This window comes from Penicilliopsis zonata (assembly GCF_001890105.1).
Source record: "Penicilliopsis zonata CBS 506.65 unplaced genomic scaffold ASPZOscaffold_1, whole genome shotgun sequence".
Taxonomy (NCBI): Eukaryota; Fungi; Ascomycota; class Eurotiomycetes; order Eurotiales; family Aspergillaceae; genus Penicilliopsis; species Penicilliopsis zonata.
The window spans coordinates 1,671,248-1,690,534 of record NW_019208911.1 but is presented as its reverse complement, the minus strand read 5'-3'; the positions used below and the strand labels follow the sequence as shown (position 1 = coordinate 1,690,534).

The window sequence follows — 19,287 nt, the reverse complement described above, 5'->3', positions numbered from 1 at the left end:
GGAGTTGCTGGGGGGTGATCTGCAAACCCTTTTTTTAGGGTGCAGTTTATTTTGATTGCTAGCCTCATTTATCACAGTGTTGAAAATTATCAAGAGACCCAGTTACGTATTTTTCCATCTAGTACATAACACAGGCTACGATATATCAAGCGACGCAGAAGACGGTTGAATACAAGGTTTATCGTGGAATCGAGCAACACAACTTCTCATTTATTTTCGAAGACTACTTGACCAAATTGTGAGCTCAACTTGGCGGTATCTTTTCTAGTAGTTACCTAGGTATATACATGGAGGGAAGAACAAACAATCAAAATCTCTAACTACTCAACAACTCGAGTCAGTATACCGAACCTGTCTTGATCGTATAGAGAACTGCAGGATGCTTACAGAAATCATGCTGTTTCAACTTTGGAACAATCGCGACAGTACATCTCCTTGCATTCCTACAAGTAGCTTCTTAGCATCGGTTGTAATGCTATTCCCCGCCGGGATACTGCTTACCTTGTCAGTGGGCCAGACGTGCACACCTTTTATGACTAGGAGAACTTGAACTCCTCTCCTATTCACAGAGCACAATATCGCTTTCCTAACCCTACGGAGGAGATCCATAAATGCCTTGAATGGAAGAACCAGAAGATCACTGGTGACCCTGTTTAAATGATATTGATGACCAAAGAAACACCCATCAAAGATCCTCAAGAGAATGCACGATTAGGTACGCCCATGTTGAATCCGGAAGATCCATGGCACCAGGAGACGAGGGAATGGGAGGGGAGCGAGATTAAGACATATACCAAGGCGAATAGATTGGGCAAGTTGAGGATATTGTGGCATTGTGGTCATTATCATGATCCAGTATAATGAAACACGCTGACAGGTCTAAACACAGCAAATGAGGAGGGATGAGGAGAGGAAGAAGTTTCTCGGCCATTTTCGTCATTTTTATACACAAGGCAAATACGACCTGCTGGCAAGGTGAAGAAGCCCCCTGAGTCAATGTGTGGAAGGGAGTTGTTGTTCCTATCTAGGATCGAAGTGAAGAGAAAAGGCAAGCACAGTGCCTAGTATCCTCTTCCACTAAAAAATAGTGAATATACCAATACGAGTGAGATCGCCACTGGATCAATACTCGTACAAGGCCCTCGCAAGTATCTTCGGCACAGTAGTAGAATAATAGAAGCAGCTATACTAGAGTAATTGTATATGGTACTGGTAACTGAAGGCATTAAGTAGAATCTTCAATAGTAACTAGCATTTATAATAATATCTCATAAACTACCTAGTAGGTACGGTAGTTGGTTATAAGAACTCCAGGACTTTATAGGCCTCGCGTGGGCTTCATAGCGCTCTCTATGCCTTTAAGGGCGATTGTTAGCTCCCGCAGCCAATCCTCCGGGGGTTAGTCAACTTATTCGTTCGTTTAACAAGAATTCAGTACAGGTCACGTGACTAGTTTATCCCACCTGAACCAATCTGCGCTGTATGGAGGGACGAGTTGCTTCCACCGTCATCTTCCTGGCACAGTCCAGTCCGGCAGGACCCACGATCATTTTGAGTGTTCTGTTATTGCAGAGGCGACCTGCTGTTAAGATTTCAAAAGTTTCATTCAGCGTCTGCTTATTTCTATTGTCTTTTAATCCCACGCCGGGTTCCCGACCGCCACTGTGAGAAATTTATTTGATTGTTAGAACGTCACAGCAACAGTCAAGATGCCTCCCAAAAAGCCGGCGGAGCCGAAGAAGAAGAAGGCCTCGGTCGAAGACAAGGTTTGTCGCTGATTGCCAATTTCCGTCGCATTGAAAGAGGAGCTGACTTGGATTTTTTTTTTCTTTTCAGACCTTTGGCATGAAAAATGTACGTTGGAGACACACCACACTTGGAAAGAGGCGAGAGTCTTCCACTGGACAGTTGGACTGATATGCAACAGAAAAAAGGTGGCAAGGCAGCCAAGCAGATCGCCCAGCTACAAGCACAAGCGCAATCGAACAAACCTCTTGACGAGAAGCGCAAAGCAGCGGAAAAGGCCAAACGAGAGGCCGAGAAGAAGGCAGCAGAAGACGCCAAACGAGAAACAGCCGAGCTGTTCAAGCCCGTGCAAGTCCAGAAAGTGCCGTTTGGCGTGGACCCCAAGACGGTCGTGTGTGTCTTCTACAAGCAGGGCAACTGTGAGAAGGGCAAGAAGTGCAAGTTCAGCCATGACCTGAGCGTCGAGCGCAAGGCGGCCAAGAGGGATCTGTACACCGATTCGCGAGACGCCAAGGCTGCGGAGGAGGAGGAGAAGAAGAAGGATACCATGGAGGAATGGGACGAAGAGAAGCTGCGCAACGTCGTGCTGAGCAAGCATGGAAACCCGCGAACCACAACCGACAAGGTCTGCAAGTACTTTATCGAGGCTGTCGAAAATCAGAAGTACGGTTGGTTCTGGGTCTGTCCGAACGGGGGCGACAAGTGCATGTACAAACACAGCTTGCCACCTGGGTACGTATCAAAAAAACAACAACATGGTATATTCTTTTCTACTAACAATATCATAGCTTTGTTCTAAAGACGAAAGAGCAAAGGGCCGCCGAAAAGGCTCTGATGGACAAGTCACCGTTGAACACGCTGACGCTCGAAGACTGGCTGGATTCCGAACGACACAAGCTCTCCGGCACTCTGACGCCGGTGACACCCGAGACCTTTGCCAAGTGGAAGAAGGAGCGGCTCGACAAGAAGGCTGCGGAAGAACAGGCCCGCAAGGCTAAGGAGGCGACTGGCCGGATGCTCTTCGAGAGCGGCAACTGGCGTGCAGAAGACAGCGAGGCCGACTCCGACTCCGACGACGAGGAGGACAACGACACATGGAACCTCCAAGCGCTGCGACGTGAGACGGAACGGCTTCGTGAGGCGAAAGAAGAGGAGCGGATGGCACTGGCGTACGGTGGTGCCATTCCAAGAGCACCGGCGGCCGATGAGACCGCCGCGCTGGAAGGCGAAGGCTGAGCTTTCTTTTTCCTGGTTTTTCCATGCGCCGGGTGTTTTTGAGGAAAATTGTTCCGGGGAAGGGGTGGGGGGCGCGCTTTGCGGAGGAGGAGGAAGAAGAGGGAGGAAAGTCCCCTCTTTTCCCAACGGGGTCTGGTGGGAGTCTGGGGCAAAACCCCTGAAGTTGCTCTTCACAGTATCTTCATCTGCCCTTTTCCGGGTGGGGTGGGTGGTCTTTTCCTTCCCTCCCCTTTCTCTAACCGAGACTGGCTGGATGTAAGGTATTCGCCGCAGGCTTCGCTGCACCGTCCCAGGGAGCTCTATGCCGTGTATGGCATGTAAACACGGATCAGGTAGATCGGTGGTTAACGAGTAGAATTGATGATTAGATGTCAAGAATAAGATGAAGGATTACGAGGTCAAAACAGATTTGTGTATACTACCTAGTAGATAAATTATGGCTATAGCTATAACCTTCAGTATAAACTAAAGCCTTGAAATTTACAACGACGCCTGCCTCTCCCTTAACAAGCCTCTCTCAAGCATCAACAGGACAACATCCTCCGCAACCCCTCTCGAGAGTTCATACCCCCTCCCCCCAGCGCCGTAGGCATGGACGACGGTCTTTCCGGGAGCCAGGTCCTCGATTTCGATACGCATCCCGCCCTCTCTAGCGGGGCGGCGCCCGACAATGTCGCGGATGAGGTCGAACCGGCCGCCGCTCTCGGGCGTAAAGGGGAACCATTTCGCTGCGTTATCGAGCAGGGTCTTCCGCGTCTCCGGGCGCGGAGTCGGGGTCCAGTCGTGCGGCTGTTTCGTGCCCCCGATAATGGTGCCTCCGTCTAGTGGGCGCGGGATACAGAATGACCAGGTGCCGTCTGCGTTCTGGCGGGTGATCGTTGCAGAGCAGGGGTTTCGAACAAGACATGTTTGGCCTGAGCTACATATTAGTACTAGTCATACAGTAGGCTTAATAGAGAGGAAGAAAATAAAGAGAGGAAGAAAAGGACAAGAGGGTACCCCGGATTGGAAATGACTTGGGATCACCAAAGCCCATCCCCGAACAATTGACTGCTGTCTTGACATTCGGGGCTACCTGGAACGCCTCCATGATATCCGCCAGGGTGTATTCTCTCACGACGCCGCCTCGGAGAATGAACCGGCGCAGCATCCACGCACAGTAAACAGGCGAGTTGACCACGAAGGACTTGTAGCGGGCGCCCCATTTCACACCCTCAGGCAGTTCGGGAGGGTCAAGCAGTTGGAACTCGTCGAGATGGCCGTATGAATTCGCGACGAGGGTGTCGTCGAGGTACTCGTCTGGCGGGGATTCAAGGTGCTCGATGCCCTCGAGAGCCTGCACGCCGGAAGCGGGGTCGGACGCCGCCAGCGCCTTGAAGAAGGTATATGTCCGGCGTGCCTGGCATTCTTCTCGTACCAGCTGTGGCGAGGAGCCTGGTACAGGCCGGTAATGGGCACCTGCCCAGGGAGAGGCGTAGTTGATGGAGGTGTGGTGGGGGAAGTGAGTGGCGATCAGGAGGATGGACTGGGAGGGGCGAAGGTGTTCTTGGATGTACAGGGCATTGGAGAGGCCAGTGACTCCTGCTCTAGACATTAATTAATAACCAATTCGATTTATATGCATATCAGATGAGAATATATAGAATATACTCTATACTCACCCAATAATTACAATGGTCTCGTTGCTGGTAGCCATGATCAATTGTTGAAGATCAGATAGGAACAGTTTGCTATCAAACTAGAAACAACCTGACTATATACTATCTTTTTCTCGTGATGACTCACCGACTGCCTCGTGTCTATATAGTATATGAATTCTTGACAATTCAAGCATTGTCTCGATTGGTGTAGAGAACGCCTCCTCGTAACGGGGCAAGGCCTTGAATGCTGCTCAGCCATGCTGAACGCAGTGAAGTACACAGCCTTCAAGATAAGTAAATGGAGATAATATAAATATGGCTTACTAGACATATAATGATGTTCATAGATATATTCATATGAGAGATCAGTTGCTTCGTATTCTATTTTATATATGCTCTCATATTAGTAAGTAGTTGCAGTGTAGAACAACATTAAAGACTGGAATTGCCTGAGATACTCGAGAAAAGTAATCACATTAATAAGCATTAGAGACAGAACTAAGAGCAAGAAAAAAACTGCATCTGCGTGTATCGGTCGAATCAGTGTATTGATGAATGTGCTCGCATATGGATGGAGGTCTATGAAAGGCTAAGCAGACACGAACTGCAGTGTACACCATATCTCGATGTTTCATTAGGGTTGACATGGCTGTGCTGGGGGTGGATCCCTTAGAAGTAGGCTTGTGGCTGGGCATATCAATGGACAGAGGCCTTTGAGTTGGTCAGAGTCCATTAATGACACTTAAGTTAGTAGTGGCTGCATAGCCACCATGACATATTGCCTTGTGACCGAGGCAATAAATCACCCTTGGCTTTCTTTTCTTCAGAGGATTTCAGTGTCAAGATAGAATGAAATCGCCTCAACTGGGACTCTGGAGAAGGAAGAACTCGACCTTATCGTATCTTCTAGACTTTCTTCTTTCATCGCAGATACGGAGTCCCGAAGTCGATAAATCATAGCCACTTCTTGTCAAAGGTTAGTTCTAGCAGGAGGAATAGTAAGAGTGGTGTATACATACATGATTTTGACGGTGCAGTTCTCCATATAGACCCCAGGACTATACGTAGTATATGAATGTAGTAGTAGCGCTCAGTTTCAATATCCCTGCTCCTTCAAAAAGACTTTCTTGGATCCGGTGGCTTTCAGTATGTACCTACCCTCTACGACGAGATCCTCGTCGAGGCGGTTCTCGTCAACGCAAGATGTGTATATCCATGTGATCTCTCCATAAAGCATTGTCTTAAAGCATTGTATTTGCGGCCCTGATCATACTCAGAGACGCCACAATGCCGACAAACAGAGTCGACTACTGAAGCTCGAGACGTGGAATATATGACCTGGCTATTCGGACATGTCAATGATTGGAGTGGAGCCTGAGGAGTGTTCATCTGCTCGGGTTAGCATGTGTCGAAAACAGGTAGAACATCAACGCTGACGAGTACTGACCTGATCGAAAGCGTGAACCCTTTCCATGACACCCACAACGTACGATGGCGATTGTGCGAGAGGAAGGAGCGGTCTGTTGGCCCTTGGGTACCTAGTCTCCTCACATGACTGCTTTGGTCTGTGGTGCCTCAGGTATCTGTTTTTGTACTCCCGATAGACACCTCACTACTCAGGCATGCTCCGTCGAGTCACACAAGTACTCCATGATTGCGAAATCAACCAGACTAAAACTGACAGGTACCGGTAAAAAGCATTGCATGATTCCAAGACACCAGCCATCGAATTTATTTGCTTTGTTCCTGGTCAACTCGGACGCGATCCCCGCAATCCGATAAGAACTGTCTGTATCACTATCACGCTATCACATCACATTGCATCATTGCTGCTTTCGGTGCATTGCAGCAAAATGTCGAGTTTGCCTGAGAAGCTATGGAATCTAAACGTGTACATGGTGTTTATAGACAGGAACCGAGTTTTATAAGCCTAGGTATTATTCTATAGGTACTTACTAACCCAGGTATCTATAGAATACTAAGGTACCTGGTACTCCCATCGGTGGCACCTCGGAGTATACCTTACTTCACCATATTTGGTCTAGTCCAACTCCAGGCTTAGCGCCGTGGCCGTGCCAAAGCAGCCAATCAGCAGCTGAAGCTCGAGTCCGCCCAGCGCTGACACCCAGCGGAAGAGCTGTGATTGGCCAGGACCGGGTGACGGGAGATGCAGCGTGAAGAAACTCGAGTGACCACTACAGATACACAGGCCAATCACAGGCTGCACTCCCATTTTCCAGGCGCCGACCAGGTCGCAATGCCCGCGTGCCTGCAGCAGATACTGCTCCTGATTGGCTGCCGGAAGAAATGAATGCCCTGCCGACCAGGGCCAATGGCTGGGATCAGGCCGGGAAAGACGGCCCTGCTCTTTTCTACCCGCCGGCCGCTGATGATCCAATCCGGCCGGCCGTTTCTTTCCCCTCATGGAAGGAGCCCCCCAGGCCGGTTCAGGGAGCTTACCGCTGACCTGCGCCCCCCCTCCTCCTCCTCCTGAGGTTCCGGTGCTTTTTATTCTCCTGCCTTGAGTGTGGTACTAGAGGGTGTCTGTCTCCCGCTTCACCGACATCTTCATGCCGGTAGGAGTCTTCTCTCTGTACGGTACTGCTATCTCGACCTAGAGGTACGGGTGAGCGGCTGCTGTCAAGTTGGATCAAGTAGGTAGGTAGCTAGCTGGTCAAACACAGGCACATTCTGACTGACGTGATGTACAGAGACTCTCAAAACAATGGCCCCCCAGCCGGAAAATATGGAGGCGAGACTTGAGCCTTGTGCCTCGACAGCCTCGTTCTTTCTCTACACCCAGGGCTCGGTCATTCTATGCCTCCACCATGATACCCTCGCCATTGAACGTCGCTTTGAACGGCACCAGGAGAAAATCGCCTTCATTGCGGTTGATAATGTGACCGAAAGAGGCTCGGGGAGGCTTGTTATCAGCTATGATGTTGGCCAGACCGCTATAGTGTGGGATCTGTTCACCGGCACGGAGGTGGCGTGCTTCACCACGCTAGAACCTTTGACTGTCGCCGCATGGATGCGGAATGGTAATATCGCCTTCGGTAAGCCAAGTCAAGTGCCATAGCTCTCGTCAATATAACCCACTCATCAGTTCTAGGTAACTGCAAGGGCGATATTATCCTGTTTGAACCGGCAAGTTCGGAGCATATGTCGGTTCGCACCACGGATGATCCCATCACTGCACTGGCGCCAGGATCTGATTGCCGCACATACGCTATTGGGTTAGTACTCGTTGAAAAAAAGCCATTAGATTCCATCAGAATGGATTGTGGGTGCTAACGGGGTTTTCAAAGATATCAGAGTGGATCAATCCTCCTTGCAACGCTGCAACCCACGTTCACCGTCTTACACACCATTACATCTTATAAAGCCCCCTCACCAATTATATCCCTGACATGGCATGCATCCTCATCCAAGCAAAAGTCCGACATGCTCGCCACGCAGGCTTTGAATGGAGATCTGCGGGTATGGAGCGTGGCTAAACCACCCAGCCAGGAACCTCCAAGGGCCATTCGCATCCTGAAACGATCCGATTTGACCAATGACTCGCCAAAATGGATCTCATGGTCCAAGAACGGCAAAATTATTCAATATCTAAATAAGTGAGTGAATGGGAGACACATGAAGATGTTTCACATGGCTAAATTACCCCAGAGAAACATGGTCCTGGGACGTCCGCACAAAGCACGTCTCTTATGAACCCATCCCTACCGTCGAAGGCATCACAGGCATCGCCTGTTACGGTCCAGGCGCTACGTTATTTACCCTTGGCCCGCAGTACACTGTGCAACAGTACGATTTGGAAAATCCGGCTCTAGTTGCCAATGTCCAGCATCTTCCTCCAGGACTTCAGGCACAACCATCACCAGTTCCAGAATTGCACGTCTCAGAACCAACGGTTCCCGAACCGGCAGCTCTTGAACCTACAGCTCTCGAATCGACGGTTCTGGAACCAAAGGCCTTCGAACCGAAGGCTCTGGAACAAAAATCATTGAAGCCGTCTCCAGACCTTCCAGAACCAAGTCCTTCGGGCAGACAGTCCCCCGCCTTTTCGCACATGTCGGAGGCAGCCCGTCATCAGCTTCCGTTGCGCAGTCCATACTCGGTCAAAAGTCACGTTAATTCCCTCATCCACAACTCCAAGGCGTCTGTTCGATCCCGAAACAACCCGTACTCCCCTATCTCTCGGTCTGGGCAGAGCGGTACTACCTTCTCCACCCTCTCCCGTAACGATAGAAACACGATTCAACAAACAACTACCTCCATCGCCTATGCATCCTCTATATCAGGATCCTCATCATCCATGAAGAGCCCCTATGGCCCGTCTCGGTTGCGGAATGAGGTTCATTTCTCTCCCGTTGTAGATCATCATCAGGAGATAGACCTTTTTCCTTACACGCGCGCTCGGCTTATCGATGTCCCTTATAGGCAACATTGGCCCATGGATGAAACGAATCTCACGCCGGACAACCTGCGGCAACAGATGCTGGGCGTAGTCTTTGGGTGGGACGGCGACATTGAGGATTTGATCAGAAATGAATGTAGGAATCTCTCACACACTCTCTCTCTTTCTCTATTATATGCTGATAGTTTTTTTTTAGTGAGCCACCACCCCAAGGGCAGTCAGAGTGCCATCCTCCTGGCGTGCTGGCTGGGAGAATCGGATACAAATCAGATGGTCAGCATGCTTGGCCCCGGGCCTGTGACGGTTTCGGACTGGATGCTTCTTGCTCTCAGCCAGATGACCGGTCAAACTCAGGCCAACAAAGTTGGACAGGCATTTGTCCAAAAGCTGCTGGAGGCCGGCAATGTACATGTCTCAGCTACGGTCCTGCTAGGTCTGGGAGATCGAAACGACGCTATTGAGGTCTATGTCTCGCAGAACTACTTCCTCGAGGCTATCCTGCTGACGTGCCTGGTGACGCCCACGGACTGGTTGCGACAGTCCCACCTGGTGCGCCGATGGGGTGAGCATGTTGTGTCAGACTCTCAGCAGCAGTTAGCAATCCGCTGCTTCATGTGTACTGGGGTCGAGCCGTCGGAGCCATGGACCTCTCCGTCGGCCCAGCAGGCGACCACTTCATTCGCAGATCTGATAGGTGGGGTATCTCCTCTGGCGTCTCCGGAACCACCATTTCCTCCTGTGCAACTGTTGACTGTACCGTCCTCTGAGCGGGATGTGGTTGGTCCTTCGATGAAGGGACCCTCGCTGAAATTGATCACCTCATTTGGATCCCAAAATCGAAACCAGTTTCGGTTTCCCGGTCTCAAGTCCGAGGACCGCACGCCCACCAACCTGCCCTGGGTGACACCCATTGCGGAGTCGGTTGTTGGAGATTTTGGCATGTCTCCAGCCGACTTGGGGGCATACCGGGCGACAGGGGGGAGGTCGGGTACAAGTACGCCAGTCTTCATGCGACGACGCCTGGCCTCAATTGGTGAGACCCCAGTCGACGTGAGCCCTCCCCCCTTTCCCCAATTGGCCGACAAGAAAAAGGTCCAAGAGAGTGAAGACTTGAAGCAGCAGAGCAAAGGAGAACCATTGACCCTGTTGACATCTGCGCGATATGAGCCGGGGAAAGAAGCGGGCTACCGACCCAGTCCTCAGACAGCTGTCCAAGCTACTTCCAACAAATTTTCTTCCATCAAGGGACTGCCCAGCCCGACAGCTGGCATTTTTGATGCGCTCAAGAACCGACCGTCTAGTCGAAACTCCTCCAGTGACCGCAAACCGGAAGGGCTGCATATTCGTTTGCCCGGATCTAATCGTTCTTCAAGCTCGAGCATCAACCTGAAACCGTCCGCGGAAAAAGGAGAAGAGATCGAAGTCTATGTGGATGGGCGGAGTCCAGCATCATCAGCACTGAATACAGGATCCACACTGAATAGCGGCTATCGATCAAACAAGAGCCCAATGGTGGTCAGCGGCCGGAGCACTGATCAATATATCAGCAGTCTCGACGAAGCATACTACCATCAAAAGAAATATCAGGAACATCGCCGGCTCCGGTCCCGGGGGCGGTACAACGCTGAAGATGCGGCTAGACGAACTCACAGTCAGGAGTCCCGTAATCGCAGGCACCACCAACCCCCACCTTCTGCTAAATACTCTTCATGCTCCTCGGCACAAATGTCCCCAGTGGATTCGGTAGGGGGCCAGACCAAGACAGATCGTTCCATCAAGTCCCGCGCACGGAGCAGAAGCAGCAAGGGTAAGGGTCGTAGCTCTCGGACCCGCACTCCATCTACTCGTCGATACCGTTCTACCAGTCGAGCCCCTGACCATCTTGAGGTAGAAACCCTAGAGCGGGGGCGGAGTCGAAATCGGGACGGCTCCAATGCGCGATCCCCATCCTCGCCACTGCCCCTGTCCGCTCTGCGGCAAGAGGCTACTATCCTCCCTCCTACAGAGCAGCTAGGCAGCGCGTTTCGGTTGGTGGCTAGCGATCGGGAACGACTACGGTCTCGCCCACGGAGCCGCAGTCACCGTCCAGACAAGAGAACAGGCCGGTCTCCCGGTGGCAGCAGAGCCAGCTCCCGGAGCCGTCGGGTTCGGGAACTAGACGAGCCCTCGGAGCCCGAACGGAACGGAACAGCGAAGCCGGATGGCATCAATAACAATAGCGACGAGCCTACGGAGAAGCCCTTAGCCTCGTCTGACGATGAGGCCCACCATGTGGCCGCGGCGGCCACAGCTGCCCCCATCAAGCTTTTGAATATAGCGGGTCAGCGACGGAAGGAGCTGGCAGCCGCAGAACTGGAAGCACGTCGGCTTTCACTAACGCGAAACCCGTCAGCGCCGAATATCCCATTCCCTGGGCAACTGCAATCGTCTTCCGGGAAAAGTGCTGCGGATCTGCCCACTCTGGTTGGGTCAGCAAAGGGCCGGCTGCCGCTGAGGAAGAGCTCGCCCGAGTACCTGAGTGGTTCGGAATCTTCACACTCCCCTCGTTCGACCAACGGGGCTGCTGTTGGTCTCCCCGCTACGCCTCGAGCGATGCGGACTGCAAAAAATGAGGAGGAGGCGCCCTCATTTCCTCCAACGATGCCGATGTCGGCAACCTTTGAATCCACGCTGGCGGCCAACACCATTCCTCCAGACCGGATCCCCCGCTCCATGTCTGTTCCAATGATTGAAGTCCAGGCATCGCCGAGAAAACCCTTGGAACTTCCGCCGTACCACCCGCATTACAACCCAAATTTCCCTCGGAGCCGGTCTGCTAGCCGGGGCGCAGGTGACAGCCGGCCCCATGTCACTTCTACCACCGTGACGGTTGGCATTGGGGAACGGATGAGCGGCGAAATCAGCCCGCCTCTCCTGCCCGAGCTGCAGCATTTGAAGATGCCGCCGCCACCGCCGGCCCTGCACTCAGCGGCCGATTCTCGTGCTTTTATGGGTGATGGCATCTTGCCTCCCGGCTCTGAAGCGGGTATGATTGAGATGACCATGGACAACGAGCACATGGCGTCTGGGTTCCCACGGGCGATAACGGCCAGCCCCGCGATGGTCATCGACGGGAGGCGCACATCATTTGAGAATAATAACACCCACCGGCGTGGGAAGAGCATCAACGAGACGCTCAGCTATAAGTTTCGCACCTTGACAGACCGCATGCGTACGAACACCAACACGGGCGCCCGCCCACAGGGGACCAAGTCTCCGGAGCCTGAGCAGATGTCGTTTGAGAGTGTTCCCCAGATGATCGAGAGTAGGTATTAAGCCTACACTTTTTTTTCTCTTCTCTTCATTTTGATGTGTCTTTGCTTTCATGAGTATTTGATCACACCCAATATCTAACCTATATACCCGCCCCCTTGTTTTATTTTCTGTGTCTATTTTGTTTATCTAAACTGTATATTCCAGCGCCAAGCCAGCGACCATGTTTCCCTTTGTTTCCTTGACTTTTATTTCTACAAATTGCATTGTAACTACTATGTAATATGAACCAGTATAAGTTTCTGTATGAGAAGGTACCTAGTATTAGTATTCAATTCTTCACTAGCATGATCTCACTCAATTGATAGAATAATTAATAATGTGTTGATGTAATTATATAATAAATTCTTCTTATATTGATCTAGATAAACTTATCCTTGTAGTCACTCTGTATAGATAATAAGACTTTCCACTCGCTGTACAACTTCATACTCAATTATAAGAAACGAAAATCTCTCATCCAAGAGCAGTCAAGTACTATAATTATAGCTCGAACAACCTAGTAGTTTACTACATGCTGTATGATAATAAAAAAGTATAGATATATAATTGATCCATTGCTCACACCGCTATTTTTCCTCATGCAATATCGAACCTAGAGGAGTTGTTGACTACCAAGGCAACCAGGTATTAAAATGGGTACCTTCGTTTCCGAAAGACCTACTACTGCCTATTCTAGAATTCCCACCGATACCTGGAACCATGTTCCAGTCAAATAAAACTCAGTTGAACGAGCAGTGATCGGCAGAAACCTTCCAGCTGGCTGGATGGGGTGGTTGGTTGTTGGGCCGATAGTGCTGTCGATCTGTACATGCTAGAAATTTTGGATAGCCTCAACTAACTATAAGTTGGTACAGTACATAGCTAACTGACGAACTGATTATATTGCTGTAATCTGTATCTGTATTATCTTGAGAAAAGGCAGGAGCTGTCCCCTTACAGGATGACATGACAACTAGTTAGTAATTACTTCTTCATTAATTTATATCTATGTGACGTTCCAAATACACCTAATTCTCCCACCCTAACCCTCCAGCTGCTCTCGTGCCGTCACTACTGCCACACGCAGCCTCGAGCGTAGAAAGGTTTCCAGCCCGGCATACATGGCCATCCCTGGGTCCGGTTTTGCGCCGGCCAGACCGATGCAGTACTTGGCGGCGAACAAATCGAGAAACTTGTTCACCTTGACCAGCTCTGTCAACACCAGCTGGGCCACCATCCGGTCGCAGTGCTCTGCGTTCAGCGTGTAGGCACCGATGTTGATCGATGGGATTGATACCCATTCCGCTAGACTGCACGCCGGCGATGCGGGCGTAGATGACAACGACGAAGACGAGGATGAAGATGAAGACGATAGAAGTGATGTTGCTACTGCTGCTGCGGCGGCGGCGGCGGCGGCAGTTGATGATGGTAGCGGGCAAGATGGAAATGGTGAATCGGAGCCACGACTGCTTCTGCTGCAACATCTACTGATGCTGCTGCGGCGTTGCAAGGCGAAAGAGTTGCCGTCCAGACTAGCTTGGTACCAGGCAAGCATACGGCAGGCGATGGTTGTCAGTGAGAGGATAATATCAGCCTGCCCCGCACAGGAGCAGCAGTTCACAATGGTGAATAGTGTGTCCATCGCCGCACTGTTCTCCTGTAGCACCGTGTCGAGGCTGCGCGGCATCGCCACCGTGGCGCCCGGGGTGGGGGGTGGGCTGGCCGAGATCCGCAGTGAGCAGGCTGATGGTGGTAGTTCCAGACGCTGCAGTGTCGACGTGGCCAGATGGGCACAGTGATCAGGCAGCCAGAAGGGCGGCAGCGGGTCGGTGAATTCCGGCTGGAACTCCAGTCGTGGCCAGCACGGAGACGACGTCGAGAGAGTTGCTGCAGTTGCTGCCGTTGATGAATCTGTCATCGAGGGTGCCGCCGCTGATGGTGGAGGAGGCCCTGCCGTAACGGAAAAGGTGAGTGCGTCCGGCTCTCGCCAGGGCATCATGCCCTCGACCATTGATAGACCGTCCACTTCTGAGGTAAACAAGAGAGCATCTTGTTGCTGTAGCGGTAGCGGCGGCGGCGGCGGCGGTCGTAGTGACGGTGGTGGTGGTGGCGGCGGTGATAGCTTCTTGGGCATCCGCGTCTCAAAAGTTATGGCAGAGTAGGGCCGTTTGCGAGGTCGTTGGGACGGGCTGTAGATGCACGAGACGCCCTGGTAGATACAGCGTTGACATCGTGGATGGTCTTTGCTGCAGCGCACCTTGGACCGTGAGCAGTTGTCGCAGCTGGCGCGGATGTTGTCGGCGGGCTTGGAAGTACTCTCCATAACTGTTGGCCTGAAAGCGGAGAGAAAGTGTCCGGTCATTGAAATTATATCATTGATGGGGATACACAGCAGACGAAGAGAGACCCAGGGACGGCTAGATAGACAGACGAGTATAACTAGGTCTAGACAGACGCAGATTGAATGCAGATATCACGATATAACTGCAGCAGCGTGGTTGGATATGTCACACGCAAGGGAGCAACTGCACAGCCAGCTGCCTTTGCAATGGCCCAAGGGACATGTAGATCCTCACACACATCTTTGCATTGTTATGGCAATAAGCAAGAGGGATGTAAAAAATCAGAACACCTCCCATCCCCCAGCATTACTCGATCAGAGGTTGCAGTCTGGCTACCAAACTGTCGACTGTCCCATCCCACATCGTTCCAGGCTGGCCATCGAGGGCCTCCTGCCTACCAGGGGGAATCAGGACCGTCTCAACAGCATGTATTACTCCGTCCATGACAACGATATCCGGCCTGCTGGCCGTCACCGCGTTATTGATACGGATTGCCGGTTGCGAGTCGTGTTTCTCGATCGTGACCGACAGATTGAACCCACCGGGGGCCAGTGTCGGAAGCCAAGTCACATCAGTCTCCGTCAGATCAATCTGCTGCTTCTGCGTGTGGTGGAAGTAGACGTCTGAAAACAGGGTGTGGTTAGCCACCACATGATACTCCATTAATGCCTTGAGATACGCCTCGCCGCCAGGTCCGAAGAGAAACCGGTTAACCTGGTGCCCCAGCTTCTTAAAGGCCGCGTTTGTCGGCGCAAAGACCGTCTGACCGACGTGTGTCGACGTATCGTTGACTACTACGGCCACCTCTGAGACAGTTAAACCCTTGCAGAAGGTGCGAAACTCGGGCGAGGAACGCAAAACATGCGATGTCGACTCGGGTAGCGTCAACACACGGTCCACATAATGCAGTCGTCCGTTGACGGCTGCTTGTTCCGGACCGAGAATGGTCGACAGATAATTGAGCATTACTGATGATTCCACCCGCTGTGTACTGATCCGCTGTTTGAAGAGCCAGAAGATATCCGCATTGAGCACCGTGCCCACAGTGCCCTTTCTTTGCAGGGCCTCGCGTGACAGTTCGCCCGGGGCGATGTGGTAGGAGGCTAACATGATATAGAAGAACCACGGCGAGTCCCAGTGGAAGAACTCTCGGGCAAAGGCCTCGTCCGTGGGTGCAAACACCGTCAACGAGAGGTTTGGCGTGTTGAGGGGAGCCACCAGCTGGGGGAAGTCTCCCACAATGGCCGCGCAACGCGAGAGACGCGGCTTGCTCAAGAGCACCTCCCACAACGTCCCATTGTGCTGCTCAACCCCGTCCATCTCATGGTCAAATACCGAAAGCAGAGGCGCCGCCTGGTGCCATCGAGTCAGGTAGAACTGTACAGCGAGCGAGACGGAGGCAATAAGAGCTGTGACTCGCGTTGCACGGAACAGCGTGCGTTTGAATTTGCCCATAGCCGTTGATGGAAGAGTTTCGACGACAGGAACATGGAGAAATACCTCTGATGGAGGAAATCTGAAGAGAAAACAGAAGATAGAAGAGGAGAAGAAAAGGGGGTGATAAGAAGAACAAAGAAACGGAAGGTTCTCGTCGGTCCCAATTGGGTTGGCCAACGTGACGTTCTGACTTCCTGATCCGGACGACTCGGTCTGTATTATTACCGTCACAATACTGGATTTTATACCTCAGATACTGTCTTTTCTTTGTTCTCTCCTCCCTCTTCCTCCTCCTCTCTCTCCTTTTCTCTCACACAAGATTGTGTTCTTTTATTTCCTGTTGCTGGCTGTCAGTCGCTATGGGGTGGTATCTATTGCTGCTGCTTGTCACGAGACCAGCTCTGGCCAAGCTCGTCCGCGAGGAACTGACGCTGACCTGGGAGCTGGGCGCTCCCAATGGCCAGGTGCGCGAGATGATCTTCACGAATGGGGTGTTTCCTGCGCCGAATTTCTTCTGGGAGGAAGATGACGACATTGAGGTATGATGGCTGATCGTGGTTGAGAAGCTTTTTGCTATCATTTTGGCAATGCTGATTGATATCTTCCAGGTAGTCGTCCATAACCGGATGCCCTTCAACAACAGCGTCCATTGGCACGGAATGCTGTAGGCTCTCCATGTCTTTCTCCCAGCCCGGGGCTTTGATATCTGATCCATCGTTCGAGATAGGATGCAGGGGACCCCGTGGTCCGATGGAGCACCTGGTCTAACGCAGAAGCCCATTGAGCCCGACGAGAGTTTCGTGTATCGATTCAAGGCCTTCCCGGCAGGGACTCACTGGTACCACTCGCACTCACGCATGAATCTGTTAGACGGGCTATATGGGGGGATCTTCATCCGGTATGATCGATCAGACGATGGTTCACATCAAACCAGAGAAAGCTGATATCAGATAGACCCAAAGAAGACGCATCAGCCCCTTGGTCCCTTATCAGCAATGATTCTCGAAACATTGAAGCCATGGCGGCAGCTGCCGCCACCCCGGAGCTGGTCATGATCTCGGACTGGTCCAAGTTCAAGTCGTGGGAGTATATGGCCGCCCAAGAAGACTCTAACTATGTCATCTTCTGCGTTGATAGCATTCTCATCAATGGCAAGGGCAGCGTGCACTGCCCGGGAGAGGAGTATGTAGTTGACCAGACCAGCAACTACATGAAATGGGCATTGTACCCATCACATGTTAATGATAAGGGGTAGGTACTAGATTCTTAAGTCATCAAAAACTGTAAAGCTAGGAAGAGAGAATAAAAACTGACAGTTGTCAGGTGCTTCCCCTTCATTAAAGCCACTGAAGGCCCGTTCTTGGAGTCCGGACACCCGGAAACCATCCCGCACACGTTGCAGAAGGGTTGTGTGCCCTCAGCCGGCGAGGAGGTCATCATCGAGGCCGATCCTCAGGCGGAATGGGTCAGCCTCAACTTGATCTGTGCCTCCACCTTCAAGGCCATCATCGTCTCCATCGACGAGCACCCGATGTGGGTATATGAGGCGGACGGTCAATACATCCAACCGCAGCGCGTCGACACGCTGACCCTCTACACCGGCGAGCGGTATGCGGTATTGGTCAAGCTCGACCGTGCGCCGCGCGACTACACCATCCGCGTGGCGGACAGCGGGATCACACAGATCATCGCCACGTCTGCCACGCTGCGGTACCGCGGGCCCCAGCGCTGGTCGCCGTGGCCCAGCCGCGGCGTCCTCACCTACGGCGGCCAGAACACGACCCCCGTCGCGACCCTCGACCGGAAACACCTGCGGCCGTTCCCCCCGCACGCGCCCGCCGCACACTCGGACGCCATGCACCTCCTTCGCACGCACCGCTGGTACGCCCCCTGGAAGTACACCCTCTCCGGGGGCGGCATGTATGCCGAGGACCGCAGTGCGACAGCGCCCCTCCTGTACGATCCGCACTCCGCCGACGCACAGAACGAAAGCCTCATCATCCGCACCAAAAACGGCAGCTGGGTCGACCTGGTTGTCCAGGTAGGCTCGCACCCAGCCCAGCCGCAGGAATTCCCTCACCTGCTGCACAAGCATACGGGGAAAGTGTGGCAGATCGGGTCTGGCAACGGGATCTGGCAGTACGCGACGACAGACGAGGCCATTGCCGCCGAGCCGGCCTCGTTCAACCTCGTCGACCCGCCGTACCGCGACACCTTCATCACCTGGTACGACGGGCCCTCGTGGATCGCCCTGCGGTACCAGGTCACCAACCCGGGCCCCTGGCTGTTCCACTGCCACATCGAGATCCATCTCAGCGGGGGGATGGCCGTCGCCATCCTCGACGGCGTGGACGTCTGGCCTGAAGTCCCACCAGAGTACGCGCCGGACCAGCGAGGCTTCCTCCCAGGCGAGGAGGGTGTAGAGATCGCTCCATCACCCCATCAACCCGTCGAGGCCACGTCTACACACGATGACTCAACCGTCAAGACGCAGGAGAATATTGCATATTGGAACGGGATGCTGCGCAAAGTGATTGGGTTCTTGGAGAGCTTGGTGAGCGTACCTAGTACCTGATGTACCTACAGAGTAGGTAGTTTTTTGATACGTAGCTGTAATTAATTTGGGCTTTTGTGCTGCACATGCCTCACCGCCAGACAAGATACCAAGGTAGTAAGTATGTAGTGGAAATGAATAGATTTCTATAATATGTACTACAAAAACAAAAAAGGGTGATAAACTGGCGGTCTGCACACGCTGCTGGCTTATCTCTTCTTCTCATTCAAAAATCGCACGCAACTAACCTAGACCTCCATGGATGATCACCGCGGACCCTTGAAGGTGACGAGTGCATCGCATCTTGCAGGGGTAGAGAGACAGGACAGGGTTTGGCGGGCAGCAGCGACAACGGTAGAAGGAGAGCATTGCTTTATTAATTAGACCCCTATTGGACGGGCTTGCAGTTTCGGTCTATTCACCGTATTTCAACTCTTCATAGTAAAATGCCTGGTGTTCTGCAGGGTCGCTGGCCACCATGGACAACTGGACCGGCCAGGCCGTCTTGCCGTCGGTTTGAGCACCATCGAAAAATATCCCTCCGTTTGCGCTACACAGAGGTAGCCGCCCTGAAGCCGCGTCATCCTGGATCTTGGTCAAGTCGGTCGTTTGGGAGAC

General features: G+C 52.4%; 6 protein-coding genes across 6 annotated transcripts; 3 read left to right on the top strand and 3 right to left on the bottom strand.

The window, feature by feature from the left end:
- Positions 1-1,504: 1,504 nt before the first annotated feature.
- On the top strand, positions 1,505-3,382 carry ASPZODRAFT_156074 (hypothetical protein). Its single transcript, XM_022726252.1, has 4 exons — positions 1,505-1,766; positions 1,837-1,854; positions 1,928-2,478; positions 2,535-3,382. Exons 1-4 carry the CDS (start codon positions 1,710-1,712, stop codon positions 2,980-2,982), a joined length of 1,074 nt encoding a protein of 357 aa, XP_022585612.1. The 5' UTR covers positions 1,505-1,709; the 3' UTR covers positions 2,983-3,382.
- On the bottom strand, positions 3,352-4,993 carry ASPZODRAFT_318834 (hypothetical protein). Its single transcript, XM_022728225.1, has 4 exons — positions 4,947-4,993; positions 4,644-4,861; positions 3,982-4,568; positions 3,352-3,896 (listed from the first exon to the last, which is right to left on the bottom strand). Exons 2-4 carry the CDS (start codon positions 4,676-4,678, stop codon positions 3,463-3,465), a joined length of 1,056 nt encoding a protein of 351 aa, XP_022585611.1. The 5' UTR covers positions 4,679-4,861; positions 4,947-4,993; the 3' UTR covers positions 3,352-3,462.
- A 2,024-nt stretch (positions 4,994-7,017) lies between these two features.
- Positions 7,018-12,637, top strand: ASPZODRAFT_127108 (hypothetical protein). Its single transcript, XM_022721655.1, has 6 exons — positions 7,018-7,280; positions 7,334-7,678; positions 7,735-7,858; positions 7,931-8,239; positions 8,292-9,178; positions 9,239-12,637. The coding sequence occupies exons 2-6, from the start codon at positions 7,348-7,350 to the stop codon at positions 12,355-12,357; spliced, it is 4,770 nt and encodes a 1,589-aa protein (XP_022585610.1). The 5' UTR covers positions 7,018-7,280; positions 7,334-7,347; the 3' UTR covers positions 12,358-12,637.
- Positions 12,638-13,236: 599 nt separating this feature from the next.
- ASPZODRAFT_318487 (hypothetical protein) lies at positions 13,237-14,841 on the bottom strand. The gene is made up of 2 exons (XM_022728224.1): positions 13,748-14,841; positions 13,237-13,690 (listed from the first exon to the last, which is right to left on the bottom strand). The coding sequence occupies exons 1-2, from the start codon at positions 14,696-14,698 to the stop codon at positions 13,379-13,381; spliced, it is 1,263 nt and encodes a 420-aa protein (XP_022585609.1). The 5' UTR covers positions 14,699-14,841; the 3' UTR covers positions 13,237-13,378.
- Positions 14,842-14,984: 143 nt separating this feature from the next.
- On the bottom strand, positions 14,985-16,133 carry ASPZODRAFT_138219 (hypothetical protein; the record flags this gene model as incomplete). Its single annotated transcript, XM_022724430.1, has 1 exon — positions 14,985-16,133. The coding sequence occupies one exon, from the start codon at positions 16,131-16,133 to the stop codon at positions 14,985-14,987; it is 1,149 nt and encodes a 382-aa protein (XP_022585608.1).
- A 341-nt stretch (positions 16,134-16,474) lies between these two features.
- Positions 16,475-18,690, top strand: ASPZODRAFT_56502 (hypothetical protein; the record flags this gene model as incomplete). Its single annotated transcript, XM_022728614.1, has 5 exons — positions 16,475-16,654; positions 16,724-16,779; positions 16,843-17,013; positions 17,070-17,366; positions 17,439-18,690. 5 exons carry the CDS (start codon positions 16,475-16,477, stop codon positions 18,688-18,690), a joined length of 1,956 nt encoding a protein of 651 aa, XP_022585607.1.
- Between the last annotated feature and the right edge of the window lie 597 nt (positions 18,691-19,287).

Excerpts from the sequence above, each read along its gene's own strand:
- ASPZODRAFT_318487 (XM_022728224.1), bottom strand. The coding sequence starts at position 14,698 with ATGACCGGACACTTTCTCTCCGCTTTCAGGCCAACAGTTATGGAGAGT. Across the intron at positions 13,691-13,747 it reads TACCATCATCAACTGCCGCC|TCGTCTTCGTCGTTGTCATC; the intron begins GCCGCCGCCGCC and ends TCATCTTCATCC.
- ASPZODRAFT_127108 (XM_022721655.1), top strand. The coding sequence starts at position 7,348 with ATGGCCCCCCAGCCGGAAAATATGGAGGCGAGACTTGAGCCTTGTGCC. Across the intron at positions 7,679-7,734 it reads GAATGGTAATATCGCCTTCG|GTAACTGCAAGGGCGATATT; the intron begins GTAAGCCAAGTC and ends CATCAGTTCTAG. Across the intron at positions 8,240-8,291 it reads ATTATTCAATATCTAAATAA|AGAAACATGGTCCTGGGACG; the intron begins GTGAGTGAATGG and ends AAATTACCCCAG.
- ASPZODRAFT_318834 (XM_022728225.1), bottom strand. The coding sequence starts at position 4,678 with ATGGCTACCAGCAACGAGACCATTGTAATTATTGG. Across the intron at positions 4,569-4,643 it reads GAGACCATTGTAATTATTGG|AGCAGGAGTCACTGGCCTCT; the intron begins GTGAGTATAGAG and ends ATTAATGTCTAG. Across the intron at positions 3,897-3,981 it reads CAAGTCATTTCCAATCCGGG|GCCAAACATGTCTTGTTCGA; the intron begins GTACCCTCTTGT and ends TATGTAGCTCAG.
- ASPZODRAFT_156074 (XM_022726252.1), top strand. The coding sequence starts at position 1,710 with ATGCCTCCCAAAAAGCCGGCGGAGCCGAAGAAGAAGAAGGCCTCGGTC. Across the intron at positions 2,479-2,534 it reads AAACACAGCTTGCCACCTGG|CTTTGTTCTAAAGACGAAAG; the intron begins GTACGTATCAAA and ends ACAATATCATAG.